At 39.6% G+C, this 20,358-nt stretch overlaps 2 protein-coding genes across 2 annotated transcripts in view; one reads left to right on the top strand and one right to left on the bottom strand.

Moving 5' to 3' along the window:
* The first annotated feature begins 3,417 nt into the window (after positions 1 to 3,417).
* Positions 3,418 to 11,050, top strand: myl1 (myosin, light chain 1, alkali; skeletal, fast). The gene is made up of 6 exons (XM_042495304.1): positions 3,418 to 3,641; positions 4,683 to 4,710; positions 6,717 to 6,860; positions 8,097 to 8,270; positions 8,371 to 8,448; positions 9,847 to 11,050. The coding sequence occupies exons 1-6, from the start codon at positions 3,519 to 3,521 to the stop codon at positions 9,873 to 9,875; spliced, it is 576 nt and encodes a 191-aa protein (XP_042351238.1). The 5' UTR covers positions 3,418 to 3,518; the 3' UTR covers positions 9,876 to 11,050.
* Positions 11,051 to 11,749: 699 nt separating this feature from the next.
* The window catches only part of map2 (microtubule-associated protein 2), a 108,463-nt gene continuing 99,854 nt past the window's right edge, over positions 11,750 to 20,358 (bottom strand). The window contains exons 20-23 of the mRNA XM_042494738.1: positions 18,913 to 19,005; positions 15,535 to 15,616; positions 13,672 to 13,784; positions 11,750 to 12,653 (exon numbers count right to left, since the gene is read on the bottom strand). Of these exons, the coding sequence (XP_042350672.1) occupies positions 12,432 to 12,653; positions 13,672 to 13,784; positions 15,535 to 15,616; positions 18,913 to 19,005 (510 nt within the window). The 3' untranslated portion in view covers positions 11,750 to 12,431. The remainder of the gene's footprint in view (positions 12,654 to 13,671; positions 13,785 to 15,534; positions 15,617 to 18,912; positions 19,006 to 20,358) is intronic.

The raw sequence follows: 20,358 nt of genomic DNA, 5'->3' as shown, positions 1-20,358 counted from the left end.
GGCAGTGGAGTTACAGTGACAATGGATGAAACACTGCAGATTCAGTGTTATAACACTTTCCACACACTGCACACAAACTCACTTTGGATTAAAAAAACAACACTATTGATAATTTAAATTTCCCTAAATATCTAAAACTGAATATTAAGCTTCATGTGCAACTTAATGCTGTATATACTGTGTATAATTCACACCTTAAAACTTATTGCACTTGTCAAATAAACACAATCTCTTATTTTTTGTTTTAACAAGCTGACCTGCCATCACATCGTAACAGAGAGCAGATTCTCCATACTGTTGAATCCATTAAGATTCTATAGTGGAGCTCAGAATGGACTGCAGCACAGGTGCAAGCAGTGGGGCAGAGTTTCTATAGGGGAGGGAGTGAAGGGAAGTCAGACTTCGGAGAAGGTGCAGTGGGGTGCTGGGGGTGAGCCCTGATGACAGCTGAGGGACTGAGGCTTTCTCTGGCTTGCCCTCGTGGAGATGGGGTCAGTGAAAGCAGGGGGGTGGGGGTGGGGGTGGGTGCTGTAGGGTAGAAGAATTCATACAGTTCCTTCGTCACCAGGCCCTGTCATGGCGGTGGGGGCAGGGCCACACTGCTGGCACTGGGAGACAGATATAGACAAGAATTAAGGAGACAGAATTTGCACTCTTAGCCTTGTCTGGGTTACTGGCATCAGCAGCTGAAAGCTCCACTAGATCTTCATTGGCCTGTGCTTTTACGTCACATCCGTCCTGGGAGTGGCGGTGACTGCTCGTCTCACCAACAGACCACCAAATTGAACACAGGTGCTGCTCGACCCAACACACACTGTCAGTGACTGAAATAAACAATGGCTTATTATTAGATCTGAAAGACACCTCTTCCACCACCTGTCCACTTAAAGCCCAGTCCACCCACAGTTTCTCAAATACAAATATGAACTAGTTTGATCAGTTGCTTCTTTGCATGTTTTTCTTTCCAATAACATCTGCATTATCCATCTATCCATCTATCTATCCATTCATCCATCCAACCATCCATCCATCTATCTATCCATCTATCTACTTACCTTCCTACCTACCCACCAGTGCATTTATTGAGGTACTGTATTTAAGTACAATTTTAAGGTAAACTTTACTCGAGTATTTCCATTTTCTGCCTCTTTATACTTCTACTCCAATACATTTTGGAAGACAATATTGTACATTTACTTCACTACATTTATCCAACAGCTTAGGTTACTTTGTAGATTCAGATTAATAATGCAAAATATAATTGACAAATAAATTACAGTGTATTATTATGGACCAATACCCAGCAGTAAATGTAGTAAAACATATAGGCTCCATTGTTACCAGCTGCAACATTAAAGTGAAGAACACATTAATGTATCAATAGTTATAATCCAATAGTTTAATACATTACATAATATTAAAAAGCAATGAATGTCCAGCATACTGTGACAGTCCGAAAATGCATCCAAGGCAGTCTAACTGGTTAGAAATCCATCATTAACACTCCCTGCTTTTCTTCAGTATAATACATATTATTCTGAAATGGGACATTCTGCATAATGGATACTTCTTTTTTATAGAGTATATTTAGATGCCAGTCCATTCACATGTTTACTTGTAAAATGTTAAATGCACGACATCTATTTACTTGCCACAAAGTATTTGTATACTGTGGTATTGCTTTACTTAAATAAAATATCATCCATCATTGGTTTGTTTGATCACGTCACTGATAGAAAATGCTATATTCAGCCAGCTATGTTGTGTTCTAAGGGCTACACCGAATGCTGGCATTCTACATAAGTTGTGCATTATTTTAAATACATTTATCTTAGATTCATCCTGGTGTATGTTTATTATATGTTGGTAAATTCTGGGGTCTATGCTATGTTGCAAATAAAGGCCAGTTCAGTGCATTGCTTGTGCAATGTTTACCAATTACTTCGTTATACAGCAGTTGGAAACATGGAGCCTTGGATGAGTCCAGCAAAGCTGCAGTCAGAGATGAGTAACAACCACATAAGCAATATTGTGGTGCATAAAAAGTGTCTTATCATGATAGAGGAAAAAAACCCTCTACAAAAATTACACATGGACATATTACTTAACTCCATTTGGAATGATACAAACTGTCAAGGTGAGACCTGACTTCTGACGATATATGACACTTTGTTTATCATTGTAGATGTAAAACAGCATTATCTTTGGTTACTCTCAGGCTGACAGCTGTACATAAACAAAACAAAGAAATAACTGAAAGCTAAAGCTGAATTTAAAACACCAAGACATCTGTGGTAAAACCACAGATAATGGTGAGATGAAACAGTGACAAATACATCTAAGCATAAATAATAATAAAAATGATAAGTGTGTCTGAAATGTCAATACATAAAGATTTAAAGTGCGTTGTGGATCAAGTCATTCCACAATATAAAGTGCATGTGCGTAAATCAGTGCATAACAGCTACACTGTAGGTCTGTATTTGCATATGTTAAGGAGGAGGGGGTGATGGAGGCTCTGGGGAAGAAGCTGTTCCGCAGTCTATTAGTCTGGGATTTTATGGCTCTCTGTGTCTTCGCTTGTGGTAAGGGGACAAACAGACTGTGGCTCAGGTGGGTTGCGTCTCTACTTATGCTACTAGCTTTCTTTTGATGGTGGCAAGCACACACAGTGTCCAGGTCTGAAGATCTGGCTTAAAAGATGAAGGTAGATGTTGACATGTAAACTACAGTACATGTCAACACTACAGAGCTCAGGGCACATGACCAACAACATCTTCCGGGAACCCTCCCCGCCTTATTTCCAGTATCTTATGGCCATTCATTGAAACATTAATTTCTACCTGGCACAGGATGATGTTTACTGGAGTGAGTAAGATGTTATGCAACCCAACATTTGATCTTTTCCCCACTTTGCAGCTAAGAGCTCTCCCTCTCTTTCAGTTCTCAATTTAGGCTTTAATGAGTCGTTTTGCATGAGTGGCTAGTTCCCCATCTTTCTTATCACGTGAGATTACATAGAGCGCAAAATGGGCATTATTCGTCATTTAACATCTTATAACTTTTAAAGCGCTTAATCATCCTCAATAGTCGATAATGCTTCCTAGGCCGAGATCAGGTTGTGCGTAAATGCGCGCAACGCTGTGCGTAAAAGTGGAACTGCTCACTTGAGGTCCACAGGATATCGCACGTCCCCAGGTAACCTTCACGCCCTTCCGAGTGTTTTCGTTTTTTATTATAGATATGCGGCGTAAATAAACACTTTCTGGGCCGGAGCCCTATTTTCCATGTTTAGAGAGGACCCATCCACGCACACACACACCCCTTCCCCTCCGCCATCCAATCCTCACACGAGGACAGCGTCGACGGGGGTCAAGAGGAAAAATAGCCTCATATATATACGCCCCAGCGGTGATCTCCTGCTCCGAGTCCCCTCCACTTTGTGCTACACTCCTTGTGTTGTCATCCGAACCGGGAATTGTCTGTGCTTCAGGAACACAGTACTACTATCAGCTGAAATGGCACCCAAGAAGGACCCTAAGGCTCCCGCCAAGAAGGCCGAACCTGCACCTGCACCTGCACCGGCACCAGAACCAGCCCCTGCTCCAGCGGCACCTGCTATCGACCTGTCCGCCGTCAAGGTACCATGACCGTCAAAGCAGGACTACTGCTGTAGAGAGGGATAGAGACAGGACGATGGCTGCTCAGGTGGAGCTGGGATTTAACTTTTCCAATCAGAGTTGCATGACAGAAGTAGATTTTAAGAGGGGTTCTTAAGGGCAACAAGCAATATTTTCCTTTTGATTTCAAGCAATAAAAGGAGGGACAATAGGGGATAACAAGGGACTTCTTTGATCAATGGTGTCAGTGTATTTACAATGTAAATGCAGCCTTCTTCTACGTCATATCCTTTCATTTATTTAGTTTGTGTGTGTGTGTGTGTGTGTGTTGTTGGCGGTCAAAATTTTGATTACGTTTTGGTTTAATCCTATCGAACCTGAGTAAATTTGTTTGAGACTTGGATCAAAAATTAGCAAGAAAAAAAATTCACAGGAAAATTACCTGAAAATAAGCAAAAAAGGAAAGAAAGAAACTACCCTAATAAAAGTAAATAAAAAATTTAAATTAATATATGTTTTTTTTTCTGTGACGTAATTTTATATATATAATAAATATAGATTTCTGGACTTGTTGACATATCTGCCCAGGCGCTAAAAATCCTAACCAGGGTTGACATATTTATATAAACATCTCTGAGTGGATGCACAGTTTGGAGAGGTTAGTGAGAGGAGCAGCAGCAGGTTTGAGGTACTTCACTGTACTGCACAGTTGACTGAAAAGAATGACTAGAACCATGGATAGCGCACCATGATCTAGGCCACGCCCCCCAGCTGTCCGGATTGGACTAACAGTCTGGTGACTAATGTGTGATGGCTATGCAGGGTGACACCAAATGTGGACATGTTAATGTAGCTAAAGATGGACCTCCACAGATCGGGTGAAGCTAATTCTGGCAAAGAGACAAGTTTAATCCTCAGTGTAGACCTGATTAATTAGTCCAGATTAAGTGTGAATGCCTAGTTGTGCCAGCCTTTTAAATACAAGGGGCTGTGCTATTGATTAAATGATGTTTCAAAACTCTTGCATTCATACTAATGTGGCTGCTTTGTTTTGGCTTCTAGGTGGAGTTCAGCGCAGACCAGATTGATGGTGAGCATACCTCATTTTACCTTTGCAACCATGTGACACTGCACATAAAACTCAACTCATCATGCTCCAAAATATCTCTTGGCACGCTGTCTGACAAATCATAAAAGCCATTGATACAGTAAATCATTATGCAAGAGACTAATATGTCTTAGGAGCGTGAAACAATGCTCATTCTTTAAAGCTTAATGCCAACCTGCTACAGACTTGGCACTCGGTCTTAAAGTGTCCATGACAGATGGTCGCCTCTTTTTTTGTGTTTTGACATTCTTGACATTCCATGGTTTGAAGCAAATAAAATCTTGAATGCTACATGACAAAAACCAATCAAAACATGGTAGCCTTTTAAGCAAAAACACAGTTTCTTGGCTGAATGCCTCTCTAGTTGTACGAAAGACGAAATATTTCAGATTCAATTATATTCATAAAGCCTAATATCACAAACCACAATTTGCCTCAGAGGGCTTTACAACATGCGACAATCATCTGTCCTTGGACCGATGAGAACAGATGAGGAAAAACTCCTCTCAAAAACACTGTGAAACGGTGAAACATATCTACACATTTTTAAGTGTAATCAGTGCAACATTTTGTAGGTCAAAAAGCATACAAAAGTGGTGTATTGTGCATCCAGTGCTTAACATTTGAAGGCTTTCAGTCCAAACGAACTGATTGTGCTAATTGCCCCATTTCAACCAGAGCAGGTAAAATAAACTTAAAAATAACTTATTTCAAGTTGAAAGGCAATTAAATCATATCCCTGTGCCCTGAAATTAAATGAAATTTGTCACTGTCAAAAGGGTACATAGTGGCAAAGTAGTCAAAAACTGCAGCCATTCATGTCAGTGAAAAGGATTATTTAGAGAGGTGGTTGAATCATAGAGTTTGATTGAAAGAAAAAATCCTGTGTGCGATTGGTCGCATTTGACCCTGAACAGGATGCCACCTGACCAGACCTGTCGTCTGGTCGGCTGCTTGTTACACTGCAGTCAGCATTCCCTACTTCTACTCAGCACACCCACAGCGGGGCCTTGCCTTTAAAAGGAGGGGGCTCATATTCTCAGCTATGTTTATCAATTCCAAGGTGGTCTTTTAAAAGAGCCCGTCGCTGCTGCTGAGAGAGAGCGAGAGGGGACAGCTGCGATAGAAATAGTATGAGTGGTGACAGAGCCCGGCAGGAGTCAGCCCATAATACCACAACCTATAGAGACGTCTTGCCCTTGTTATATTTTTTTCCCTTGTTAGATTGTAGAGGAGCTGCCTCCACCTGCTGGCAGGCGACAACAGCTACTGCTATTCTTGGTGAAAGGCAAACCACTGTCTCGAATTGTGGGAGAAACGCCTTTCACACACTATAAAAAAGCAGAGATGTATCCAATATGAAACAAAACACATTAGATTATTTATAAGTGTACAACTCAAATTTGCTTTAAAAAAACCTTTACAGTTAGAAAACATACATGGATGAAATTATGAGGACATATACAACAGAATGAAGTGTGCCTTTTGAACTTACTCTGTATGACAGCCAGGAAGATGGTGTCAAGGACACAGAAAAATCACTTCCAAACTAAATTTATGGATAACAAAAATAGAGCATGTTCTTGAAATGGAAAATTAACGTTTAAACTGTAAAATGTTGAAAAGAAACACTGCAATTAAGTATTAAAAAAGATTAATTAAAAAAATGCATTTTGAGCCTGGAGCTCATTATTAAGGATGTTGATTATCAAACATTATATGACATCTAAAAAAATTAAAAAAAAAAAAAAGTTTTAAAACACCTAAATAACAGAAATACAATTAGGTGTAAGACACATTTATGCAACGAAATGTTAAATGCTGATGAATCATTTAAAGTCCCTCAAGCATTATAATTAAAATATGATATTGTAGGAAATGATGACATCACAAGGTGCAGTTGAGTCATCCGCACATTCACCTCTGAACCACCTCATAAACACTTAATGAATATGAAAATACTAATTTCCTCTTCTTCTACTCTGCAGACTACAGGGAGGCCTTTGGTCTGTTCGACAGGGTGGGTGACAACAAGGTGGCTTACAACCAGATCGCTGACATCATGCGCGCTCTGGGACAGAACCCCACCAACAAGGAAGTGAACAAGCTGCTGGGAAACCCCAGTGCCGAAGGTAAGAGATACACTCAGCGTGTTTTATATCACAAATTAGTTGATTATTTTGTGATTATGGCAGAGTTTTAGAGTCCTGTAGGTCCTTTAAGATGTTTTGTCCTATTTGTTATGTTTGGAGATGAAAATTTCAAACATTTTTTTATTATTAAGTATTTGCAAATAATTCATTTTTTCACAAAGGCTACTTCAGACTGCTGGGCATACAACATCTCACTTCTAGTCCTTCTAATGATAATGATAAAAACAGTGATTTGCATATTTTATTAGTGTGATATGCAGTGCTAACAGCACTTTATAATAGACAAAGTTATAACCTAGCTAGTAGCTCATAAGACAGATATGTCACTTGAGGTGAGGTTTAGATTGCGTGCAGTAGCTAGTAATGCATGGCTCACTTCATTTATAGTGTTCTGACAGGTTTTTTTGGTGCAGTTTACGAAAGAGGTACATATTGTAACTCTGAAGTAGGTTTGTACGAAATCATGAGTAGCTGCTCTTATGGCTGGAGTCATTCATGTACTTTGAAATCAGTCTTTCTAGTTATAGAGAAAAAAACATGGAGCAGATATGTCACAAAAAAATCAGAAATTAAACAATAAATCCTCACAAGCTGAAAATCCTGCTTAAGCTGCTAGGTAGTGACTGAAATATTCACCTTGTTGCCTGCATTGTCCCTCCCTGTGCAGAGCAACACTTTCCATTATGCAATGCAAAATCCCAGCTGGGTGTGCAAAAGTCTACTTCTGTACTACTGGGATGGTTAGTGAGATCAAACATTGAACACATTGAATTCAACAACCCTCAGAGGTCAGTGCAACAGAGCTTTTCTCCCATTCAAGAATTGGGCTAGTGTTGCTCCTCATACTGAATGTTTTGACAGGTTTTGATTTGTAATTTTAAGGTATGCCTCTGATCTGCTCATGCAGACAGGCGATGACGCAAGCGTAAATCTCTGTAACCTTTAAACCAAAATAGCAGCATGATGCTCAATCATTACTGACAAAAGCAATACTGTGCCTCAGTCTGTTCTGTGGAACTAAAATACCAAATAGGATAATAAATGAAAAATAATGAAATGAAACATGTACCTGTCTAAACTGTCACAGCTCCTGAAGAGAAGGGGAGATAAATTATTGATTTTGAAAATGTGTTGACAAGGATTTTGTCACTAACCTGCCTGACTTTGTTCTCCTCTGGATGTAATGGACTGTCATTTCTATCTCCTTTCATGCAGACATGGCCAACAAGAGAGTAGAGTTCGAGGGTTTCCTCCCTATGCTCCAGACCATCATCAACAGCCCAAACAAGGCCGGATACGAGGACTATGTTGAGGGTCTGCGTGTCTTCGACAAGGAGGGCAACGGCACAGTGATGGGTGCTGAGCTGCGTATTGTGCTGTCAACACTGGGTGAGTCAGGGCCAAGGGCACTAGCATGTGTCTGTGTCTGTGTGTCTGTGTCTGTGTGTGTGTGTTATTAATGCTGGTTATTCTCTGTCTCCCCCTACAGGAGAGAAGATGACTGAGGCTGAGATTGATGCTCTCATGGCAGGACAGGAGGATGAGAACGGCTGTGTCAATTACGAGGGTGAGCTAGAAATTACAACATCATGACTAATATTTGATGCTGCTATAACAGTCTTTATATTTTACACCGTGTGTAATGTTTAACATATATATTAAACATCTTATGTGATTTTAATATGGCAATGGACCACTTTTACCCTTGATGTTCACTTTACATGGAGAACATCAGTCAGTCTGTCAGTCCTCTTTGGCTCTGAGGGGAACTTGATAAGATTTGGAAAAACAAACAAACAAACAAACAAACAAACAAACAAAAAAACTGGTGATGTCACCAATATCTTAACCTGTATTGGTTAGTTATAACCATTCTTTTTTTAATCTGTCTCCTATGAATCCCCAAAGGTAAGGATTGTTATGGAAATGCATTATTAGATTGTTGGAGTGCCCCTTTAAATGCACTCTCAAAAGGGAAGAATTATCCCAAAATAAAAAATAAATATTTTTCCTTTTAACTGTGGTGCTATTTATCAAACTATTTTGTTCTGGTGTGAGTAGTCGAGTGTGGACATATCGGCCCCAGAGATGTCTACCTTCTCTTCAGTATAATTGAACTATGTTGCACTTGGCTTGTGGTGCTCAAAGCGCCAAAATTATACAACTGAAAAACTCAACAGCAATGTGTCTTTCCAGAAATCATGACAAACTTAATCCACAGACTTTTCTGTGAGCAGTATCTATTTTCTTTCTACCAAACTACACCCATCCACAGCATCACTGCACAGCAGGAACCATGCATTTACTCATGGATAAGAGGCTTGTGCTCACAGCAGCATGTGATGTAAACATCAATGGTGTCCTCTTCAGATGAACTATAATGTTAGCTAGCTCAGTGGTGCAAGGTGAGCTAGTAGTAAGATGCACATTTTCCTCAGCGCAGTGATACGATTGGTGGATCTGGTTCAGTAGAAAGAAAACAGTTCCTACATGAAACTGCTCACAACAAGGTCTGTGGAATACATTGAGTCACTGGGACATCATTTCTGGAAAAAGTAATTGCTGTTGAGTTGTTTTTAGCACTTTGAGAGCCATCTAGTTCCATTATATTGCAGAGAAGATAGACATCTCCACAGCCGATATCACCAACACTCGGCAACTCACACCAAAATAATCAAGACTGATAAATAAAACTGCAGGTAAGAGGAAAAACATGTATCTTGACTGTGGGGTGAGCTGTCCCTTTAATCCAGAAAGTGAGACGTCAACTTCCAGTTTAAACAGAAATTCCAATAAAGTGAATATACAGTATTTTGTATGGCACATATATCTTGTTTTATATCATCTACAGCTGTCCATTTAAAATCAAACAACTTATTTTATTGGATAATTGACTTGTTCTCTTCACTCACTCACTTCCCTCTCTTGTGTCCTCTCTGTGTGCTGCCCTGGTCTCCATCTGCAGCCTTTGTCAAGCACATCATGTCTGTGTAAGGACCCTGCCACTGCGGTGGTGAGCATCGTATATGTGCAGACCCCATGGTGTCGCGACATCCACTCGCTGTTTCCTGTACCACCTGAGGAAGCAGGGGGAACAAAGGACTATGAGATGTCATATTTCCTGAACCCTTCTTTTGTTTTGTTCTACACTTTTGTTTTCCTTTTGTCCAACTGGTGCTTTTTTTCCCCCTCCTCCTCCTCCTCCTCCTCCTGCTGTTCGGTAAGCCGACCTGATTTTGACCACAAGATGTTTCTCTCCTCATCTTCACCCAAGTCCCCCTGTCTCATCGGGGATTTTTTATCATCACTGGTTTTCAAAGTGGAGCAGTGATGGAGGGGAAGGTGGGATAATGATGACCACCCCCTCCTATCATTTGCGGTCTGGCTGGCTCTCTATCTGCCAGCGAAGTGACTGGTTTGGCCCGGGACTGGCCATTAAAAAGGAATCCACTCCTCGCCCAACCCATCCCTAGGTCTTAACTTATTGTACCACCTGCCACAATAAACTTTTCACAAACTCCCATTTTATTTCCAAATTTCTGACTCTACTTTTTATGCAAATCATTTGCATATTTAATTCAGATGGATGCATGTTAGAGAGAGCTTAACATTTCCAGAAATACACTTACTACAGGGTTCCTACAGCTAAAGGGAAGTGGGATTTAAGACTTTTAAAGACTTTTTAATGTCACTTGGAAGGAAATTTATTACCAATTTTACAAAAAATCAAATAAACAAACAAATCAATTGAAATCAATTACTCGGGGTTAGGGAGAATTTTGCCCAAATATGTGTTAGCATTTTTTAGCATTTTTAAAAGAGTAGTTTAAGACATTTTAATACTTGTTTAGCTCTTGTTTTTAGGTTAATTCAATGGCTTTTAAGACATTTTGAGGATCTGCAGGAACCCTGTTGTCTTGTAATCTGATTAGAAAACAGTAGCCCAGTCTCACTTTTTGTTCTTTTTATTGTCATTAATTATTGTAATTGGTGTCATATCAACAAGAGAAAAACTGCGTACATCTACTTGACCTTTTAAATACATTTACAGTTGCTGTAGGGTGGAGCAGGAGGTGGGGAGGGGGGCACACGGAGATGGGGTATGCAGAAAAAACACAGAAGCAAACAAACAGTCGCGGGTGAGGGAAGTAATTAGGCAGGAGGCAGGATATACCACAAATGGTGTCTGAAAAAGAAACTAGATCACCCAAACACTTTTTTTCCTAACAGATGTAACAGGATCCGAGTTCTCTCGGTTGGTTTATTTTTCATCATGAATTGTCTTTTTAATGGATTTTTCAAAATATTTTTTTTTAAATATTATTTCCACCTTCTTCTCTCACATATTGCAACAAAACATCCAGATACGGTAGCATACGTCGTTAAAACGGCATGGGATCTGCACCAAAAACGCACACGCACAGACAGATTTCTGGTTAGCTGCATCTTCTGCTAAATCTTAGTGTCATCCTCTGTGGTTCAGACAAAAGACAGTCCTGACAAGTGCAGCATAAGCCTGTGTTAGTGGAGGAACGTCTGTACTGTTCATTCACGTGAGCTCAACATCTGCAGCTGTAAAGATGAGATACTTTTAGCTGTAGATCTGAACAAGCTCTGGGGTTTAATACTGTTCTGATGTATAAACAGGCGTCTACATTGAACTACTGAGCGGTACAAGTGTATGATGCTCTTCAACAGGACTGAGATGCATTCCTTAGCAACACCAAATCAGCTGTCTGACATTGTCACCAAGCATTACACTGTAAACAACTAATAACTACAAAACATGAACTTGTTTAATCTTTATTCAATAATTGAGGAAATAACTTACTAAAATCCTGTTTTTTTTTAGATTACAAAATAGCCTCTTTTAATATTAGAATCAATACATGCTTGTCATAACATGACCTAGTTCTTGCAGTAATGCAATTTTACAGGTATATTTTATAGCCATATTGTCACTTCCTTTTAAAATGTTTTCAGGACATGTAGATGGCAAAGACCTTGTATTTTTATGTTTCTATATATATTTGTTAAATATATTATATATTGGATGACAAGAATGACTTGCACTAACGATGCTTGGTTTGTTAGGGGGTTTGGCGTCCATGCACGTTTTTACTGAGCAAGAACAACACGTGCTGCACGGTGTGCTGGCCACATTACTTCTTATTTAATGTAGAAAAAAAAGGCTGTGGCTTCTTCATAACACTGATCCAGGACCAGTTAAGCCATCACCTGGTCCCCCACTTTGTATATGCCACTTAATCTACGACCAGTGCTCAGATTGAACTATTCTATGCAACATCATTCAAAGAGAGAGAGAGAGAGGCCAACAAAATGAATCAGAAATAGCACATATCTGGGAAATAAAGAAGATCAAAGTACAGTAGCTCCTAATTCGAGTCTCTAGAGTTGAGTGATGGATCTTGAAGATGTATAGAGGCTGTGGTTTAGTTGAGGTTGGCCATGGGGTGGCAGGAGTGGGCAGAAAAGTTTGAAAGGATCAGGGCGAGGATGTCCACGGTGCAGAGCAGATATCCAGAGTGTTCACAAACCCTGCTTGGCCAAAGCTGCAGTGACATCCTCAGCCAGGGTTGCTAATTGCGGGGACTCTAGCAAGTTGAGACTGCCGGAGGATGATAGGTGGCTGTCCCGGTGGCGTTGGGGAGACACCAAGCCGGACAGGCCCGGTGACTGGACAACAATCTCGGCTCCGTGGTCCACTCGTGCCTTGGCGTGATCGCGAAACATCAGCCTGTGGGTCTCAATCTAACAGAGGCGGGTGGTGTGACGTGAAATGTGGAAGGGGAGGAAGACATACATAATTTTCATATTGTCCAGTCTGTTTTCTAGGCTGTAGTCAGAGGCTGTTACTCTTAATTCTGTGTTGACTTCAGACCTTGAGCCTGCACACTAGATGAACTTGAGAGTATGGATTGCCTCTACATTATTTGATGATAGCACCGTATACTATACCTACATACTGCCACCGTCATAGGCAGATAAAGGAATACAAGTTTTTGGAAGATTGGCTTGTTGGAAACCCCTCTTTATTTAAATGATGTTGATATTTATCGTTCCTTATTACAACATTACAAACTTTACCCTGCAGTTTTTCAGACTGCGCACATATCTTTTAACATTACAATATTCCAGGGTTCAGCGTTCATGTTTTTCTTCTTTTTTTTTTTGCCTGGTTTGGGAAGTAGGTCAGAAATCTCCTTGCCTTAAGTCCACTTTTACTTGAGTCCATACAAATTATTTTACTTACTAGCTGTTAAAAAATAGAAACAAAGACTTTTTTTACCAACCACCTCTTGCACCAACCAGCGTAACTCCTGGAAATTCAAATACTTGCTTGCGCTTCAGCTCATAAACTAAAGCTTTACCTGCAGCCATAGAGATGAGAAGGAAGCGAGATGGCTCACTTCTTAGGTACTTGCATCCTAGGCTCTGAAAAAATGATGTTTGTTATTCTTTTTTTTTTACCACTTTACAGCCACGGCGTGGCATTTTACTCGCCCCAGGCATTGAGGCAATCCTTTTGGTGAGCCTTGATGATTTTTCTACATATATGCATGATTTTATGGCTAAAATCTCTTCACTTTACAGGTAAACTGACAAATTAAGACATCTAAAAAGCCTGTTCACCATGATGTTTATAGGAAACAACACTCAAAAAAGAAGGATATAGCAGGAGTTTATATCTAAATTGGCTGATAAGACAACGTCTCAAAAACTTGTTTTCCTTTAAATGATGGATTGGGGGCATGGAGCTGAGACTCACCGTGACACGGCTTCCACCAGGAGTGTGGTGAGCGTTTTCCAGGGAACCCACCTTGGCTTGGGCTTTGTCTTTGAAGTCCAACTTCACAGTCTCTATACGCACGTTACCACCCCCTGGGAGAGAAGGAAAGGAAGTGTAAAAACTACAAAGAGAACTGACATCAGATATTGACGCAGGTTCACAGTGGTAGCAACTGACAAAAGGTGAAAGAAAAGTCGAGATGGTTGGAAAGTTTGCTTGTACAAAACCCCAGTCTGATGGAAGAGATTTCATTGGGAAAGTGTAACGGAGCATGCATGCTCCAGTTTAAACAGAAATAAGTTAACAAAGGTTGTGAAATGGACAAACAGAAAAGGACCAGCAGATGGAGCTGCAGGATCTGAAGCAGTCACCACAACACCAACTGGGAGGGGACACGTCATTAACACTTTGCACAAAGCTTTGGTTCTTTCCCAGTTTGTGATTTGAATGAAAAATCCAAACTGGATGTATAACTCTCTGCAGGTTTGACCCAACACTGTTCATCAACACTTCATCAGTATCCTGCTCCACACACACACATTCACGTTAGAAACAGAACACAAGGAGGCCGCCAGGAATCACAACACCTCCCACATCGTAGACAGATACATCGAGCTGTCAATCCAAATGTAGTTCACTGTATGCTTCAACAGATCACAGCTTCATCGGGCTGGAATGTTATTTATGGAGGTAAATATAAACTGATTACATTTATTATTTAAATTGGATTAGATTGCACTTTGTTGCAAAGTTCATGGAGTGCTATCACAGGTAAACAAGTTTGGCCCCATTTATATCTGTATACATTATTGGAAGAGAATGCCATAGTCATTTACGTTTTCAATTTAAACAAAAAAAAATCACATTCACAGAGGGAAAACTGGCTTTAAGATAGCAGGAAAAGGCTATGTTTCATGGCTTTATACTTGCTGGTCTGATTTGTTTCTTACATTCTGTTACAAAGCTGATCCAATCACATTTGAATCACAATGCCCTCTCTATCCTTGTGCCTTGCATTCTTGCAGATTTTTCCTTATTCAAACATGATAACAAGATTTATTACACGGCTTTGTTCAATATATTGTTTAATTTTAGCATTCTAAATTCCTTTATTTCTGAGTAGCAGACCATTGCTATGGATGCAGTTCTGATCAAAGACTCTGATTTATCATTTTTAAATCCATCCAATTATTTTAAGATCAACATTTCTTGTCACATTAATAATTTTCTTTCTAGGAACCCATCAGCTATCGGTCTAAGCCTCTTGTGGCAACAGCCAATATCAGGTGTGAAATAGCCAAGACTTCCTCTTGCGTTTGCTTGTCATTTCAGATAATCCCAGATTATCTGCATATTATGCAGATAAATTTAACAAAAAAAGCTAATATAAAGCACAGATTGCATGTTTATTCTAGGTGCAAACAGCGTCCGTGACTAAGATATAATACAATACTACAAGACATAATGCGATTCAGTGCTGCGAGTTCCTAAACCTTGCAGGTCATAGTTCACAGTGGATTTCCTATTGTGCACCTCGCCAAGGATTCCCAGCTCCTCACAAAAGAAGACAGTGTTTCTCTATGCACACTCACAGTCAGACTTTAGAGCTGCCCAGTAAAACCCCAGTATAAACTGAACAGCTCATGAAAGAGAAGCATATTCTTCAAATCAATTTAAACTGTGCTGAAAAATGCTGGAAATCCTCCATATAAAGTAATATTTTAACGTTAGAGATCGTCAACATCCTGGTGACGTGCGTGCTTCCCTAACCAATAATAGACTGCTGTCAGTCGAAGTGTTAACCCCTCAGTTCCCCCTGAACAAGTACAGGCTGACCGTTACCTGGCCGATGATGGATGTTGTCTAGAGAGCCACACTTGGAGGTCACATGGCTCAAGTCAATCTTCTTGTTCTGTATCATCACCTGGAAGAAGCAAAATCAAGAAGAGACAAGGTCAGAGCTGACATTTCACAACAGGGTCAAAAACTCTAACTGACCTCAAATAAGGATCCAAATAGTATCTCCCCTTTTCTGAATTATAGAGCATGATGTAGTGTATCTGATTTGCACCTAACTGCAGCTGCTGTCTGAGGAAAATGATTGGGTATCAACTGAGAATTAAAGGCTGCAGTTTTCCACATTCCAACATGGCGATATCTAATTGCATGTAATTATTATAAAACAAGAGCACAAAAGCATGAAGAGCAGAATACCAGTGACTGTAACAGTCCTCGTGTTTTGCTATGCAGAGAACTGCTGGTGTCTGTAAAACCAACCAAACCAAGATTGAATACAAGCTGCGTGATGTAACTGAGCTAAAAATGTTGTGGCACATTCAGAAAACCTGTCAGACACACACCAGAACAGTGAGGAAGACAGTAAAGTAGGAATGCACAAAGTGGCCACAGGCAGAGAGGAGATAAGGATATGCATTTATTTGACACACCCTGGGGATCTGAAGAGAAAACCACGGAGAGATATGTGAGGAGTGAACCGATGAGACAGCAAACGGAGCGGAGCTGTAAAGCTTTAGACACTGCACAATGAGCGAGAAGAGATACAGCACGTCCTGAGATGAATCACACGCCTGTGGTCAGCAATCACTTTATCAAGTCACCGATTTAGCTGGTATATCTTTTGTAACCAATGATTTGGCATTCATTTTGGTCTGCTTTCTTGCAGAGCCTGAGAGGAAAAAAAGTAAGACGACGATGAACAGCGCAGGTCGTGAGTTCACGTTACAATCCACAACACTATGAGCACAAACACACTATGTACCATTGCCTGTTCATCTACTGGGAGCCCCTCACACATGCATACATGGTTTAGAGACAGAGATGAGCTGTGGTTTGTGTCAGCGTGGCTGCAGGTTGGCTTGTCTCTCCAGCTATCATATCTCCATTAAATTTGTTAACTGCACTGTTCGAGTCCTTTTTATTCCCATGATCATGTTCACATTATTACAGAGAACACACTGCATCCGATGGTTCTTCTTTTGCATGATCTAGAAAAACATAGAGTTTTTAATACAGGCTGACAGAACTGGAGAGGTTCACTCGCAAGCATATTTAACAACAAATAAAGGTCTAAATTATAAAATATTAAAATTTGCCTTAGCTACACATTGTAATTTTGCACCTTGTCAGTTCTAATAAGTGGAAGCTACAGCCTACATACCCATTAGCAGTCTAGCATGATATCCAAATCCAGGTTTTTTGAGTTATTCGAAAGAGAACTAACGAAGCATAAATGTCTAGTCTGAAATCAACTTGACCTGAATAAATAAAAATGCATCTATACAAACAACCTAAGTTTTCTTCATTAACTTATAACCTTTATTCAGATCTATCAGATTTATGTTAACTGTGTTAAAGGCCAACTGCTCATTTAGGGTCTTTTTATGTAAACCAAAAGACAAATCAGTAAAAGTTTACATTATGGCTCCATCTGCTAGCAAAAACATGCTACCAGTGTTACATGTCTGCTTTATTTGAATTCATGATTCAGTACATAGTAACTGTCATGTTTTCTGTGCATAGTGATACACGAGTTAAAATCACAATGACTGTAACCACTGTTGGTTGTAATTATTTAAGGCATTTTTTTGTTGCAATGAAATCACGAGAGTAAGTCAAAATTGCAAAAATATCTGCCACTGATTCAGAGGTTATTATTGCTACTAGATCATTCAGGACGGGTATCTATTTGCGATGGGGTGGGGGTGGGGGTGGGGGAGCGCAGTAACAACTAAGTGTCGACAAATTAGTCTAACTGATGGACTGGTCACACCTCTATGAAGTTAAACAAACACAGTTTTATTAACAGCCATGACTTTGCTGTGTCACACCATTAGATTGTTCATCTCAGTCTCAGAGAAACCTTTATTGCAATTAATGTAATGTAATACCACTAGCATCACTTTTTTTAATGTCTTGGAAGGTAGATGATACATGCCTTTGTTGCCCCAGTAACCCAGAGTAACCAGATACAATTTAAAAGAGGTTTGATGAGAAGAGATTATTCTGGGGGAGGTGATGTAAAGTCAAGAAAGACATTTTAATTATCTTATTATCATGAACTTGCTGAACCGTGCTTTGCTAATAAGCATTACTCTGTGCTTCATGTTCAGACCCCTTTAGGGACTTGCTACTCACAGTAAATCTAGCTAAATCCACATATATAGATTTGAGGGTACATTTTTTGTATTTGCAATTGTTTAGCTGTGTACTTCAGATTTGTGGCAAATGTTATTTTGTTGTACTATTTGTATTTTATACAGACTTTGAACTTCACTCTCAGATACTTTTGTTGTTTACACACTAAAGAACACAGAGATCATTTCTATTTAGTTTTTTTTGGCAAACTGTTAAGTTTATGCCAACATATAAACTTATGTTGTATGTTCTTGAAATTAATATTAAAATAATTTCAGCACTTTGTCATATCATACGGAATATAATTATCGCAAAATACTATGAAATCTACTAGGGATGTACAAAAGTATCGGCACATTATTGGTAACAGCAGATATTAATGAAATATCAACCAACATGCTGATTTATGCCAATATTACAAAAACATTGGCAAAGTGAACATGTACAAGAGATTGACCCTAAGTTAAAGTATTTTTCTTATTTTGCACAATGGATGAATATTACACACATTAAAAAACATTGTATTTCATGTCTCCATCTGCTGGTGGGCCATTACGATAAATGCATACATAACATGATGTAAATTCCACTACAGAAGAGACTTGATGATCGCTAACATTGGGTGGTTAAAAAAAGTGTCTCTATTGATATCGGTAGCGGTTATTGGCCAAATGAGCTGTATCAGCATATTGAATATTGGCAAAAAATCCAATGTTGTGCATCCCTAAAATATAGTGATATTATTTAAGGGTCATTTTGCCTACCCCTAATATTATCGAAAGCAGAAAGCTGCTACAGTCCTGAATGTCATCAGATGCTACAGGAAGAGACTTTCAGCCTTTAGTATCAAAATTCATCGCAGGACACAAACCACTTTGGGGAAATGTCATGTTGTTCAGGAGCAGTCAGGTGAAAAGCAGCACTGCTGCCTTCATGAGTGAGTGACTTAACTATAAACTGTAAAGCATGGTGGGGGAGGAAAATGAAACATTGAAAAACACAACACAACAGAGAAATGACACTGACATGAACACTGAGACAATGGACTTGCGGCACAAGACTCACGTTTCCACCTCCTGCCGAGTAGCCCCGCCTGTCCAAGGACCCACACCTAGACTGAACATGGCTATAGTCCAGCTTAACACTGGGGATCAGAACCTGCAGGGGCGGAGGTGAGGAATGAGGTGGGAGAAGGCTTGGGCTTTCCGGCATGGCACTACATTTTAAATCATCTGTTTAAATTCTTGTCCTAGACATCTGAGACTATTTGACAGGAATGTGGGCAGTAGTATTTGACCTCCTGATCTGTACAAACAACATTGGGTAGACACAATGACTCAAAGTTAACAGACAAGAGAGATTCATCTCACTGCCCAGCTTGAGCTTTGACTCGTCTGGTGACTCCTCAAGAGGATCATCTTTACTCTCTGCCCACTTCAAGAAATCAACTTTATATCCTTTACAACAATAACTTCCCTGCAACGAACGGTGCTTTTCAGTTGGAGCCAAAACTGGTAAGTTTCAGCCACAGGGGATTTATAGGTGGTACTATCAATGGCGTGGGTGATCATGAAACTTCAATATATGGCTGTACTTTGTTTGTCTTTAAACACACTTTGAGCCCATTAAAAAAATGCCAAACCTCAAGAAAATCTTCACATCACACTGTGTCACGAGAAACAACAGCTCCACATGAACATACATGAATAAGTTGCCACAATTCCCTTAATGATTTTGCATTTACCACGTTCACACTCAAGTGGATGCAAAATAAAAGCGGTGAATAAGACCAATCGCTAAGGGTGTGAGGATGATAAATGTGTGTGCTGTGAAGGTAAAGGGCTGTTTAGAACTGCAAGGAGAGAAAGCAGGAGTGAGATGCAGACACAGCAGAGCTGGTACAGAGCATAACAAAAACCATAAATACATTTTACCCAGCAGCTCAGAAAAAGCAATGGGAACAACAACGGGTATGAAAAGGACTTGCATGTATACATACTTAGCGCATTTTGAGGAAAAAGCACTAGAGTTCTAAAGGAGAGGGGAGGAAAGACCATGAAGAGATAAACTTAAAGACCAACACTACTCTAAAATAATCTGATGTACTGAAATACCAAGTATAAGAATATACTGTATAAAACCAGAAGTATGGAGAGTACAGACATTACCTTAAATATGTAAGCATTTACGATCAGTGGTGGAACATAACTAAGTATATTTATTCAAGTACTGTAATTCAGGTAAATGTACTTTACAAGAGAATTTTTCTTTTCATTTCGCTTGATATTTTTACTCCACTACTTTTTAGAGGGAAATGTTGTACTTTTTACTTTGATATATTTATCTGGAAGCTTTAGTTAGTAGTTACTTAACAAATTCAGATTTTTCACATGAAAGAGAAAAGTGTATATAAGTATATAAAATAGGTGTTTGTTATAAATTAAACTAGCTTATACTAAGTACTGTTGAAGTGATTAGTCAATTATTCAATTAGTTGTCTGACCAAAAAAT

Source organism: Plectropomus leopardus, chromosome 10 (assembly GCF_008729295.1).
Source record: "Plectropomus leopardus isolate mb chromosome 10, YSFRI_Pleo_2.0, whole genome shotgun sequence".
NCBI classification, from domain to species: Eukaryota; Metazoa; Chordata; class Actinopteri; order Perciformes; family Serranidae; genus Plectropomus; species Plectropomus leopardus.
Note: the sequence above shows the minus strand (reverse complement) of the source record. Positions and strands in the feature narration are given on the sequence as shown.

Excerpts from the sequence above, each read along its gene's own strand:
- myl1 (XM_042495304.1), top strand. The coding sequence starts at position 3,519 with ATGGCACCCAAGAAGGACCCTAAGGCTCCCGCCAAGAAGGCCGAACCT. Across the intron at positions 3,642-4,682 it reads TCGACCTGTCCGCCGTCAAG|GTGGAGTTCAGCGCAGACCA; the intron begins GTACCATGACCG and ends TTTGGCTTCTAG. Across the intron at positions 8,271-8,370 it reads TATTGTGCTGTCAACACTGG|GAGAGAAGATGACTGAGGCT; the intron begins GTGAGTCAGGGC and ends CTCCCCCTACAG.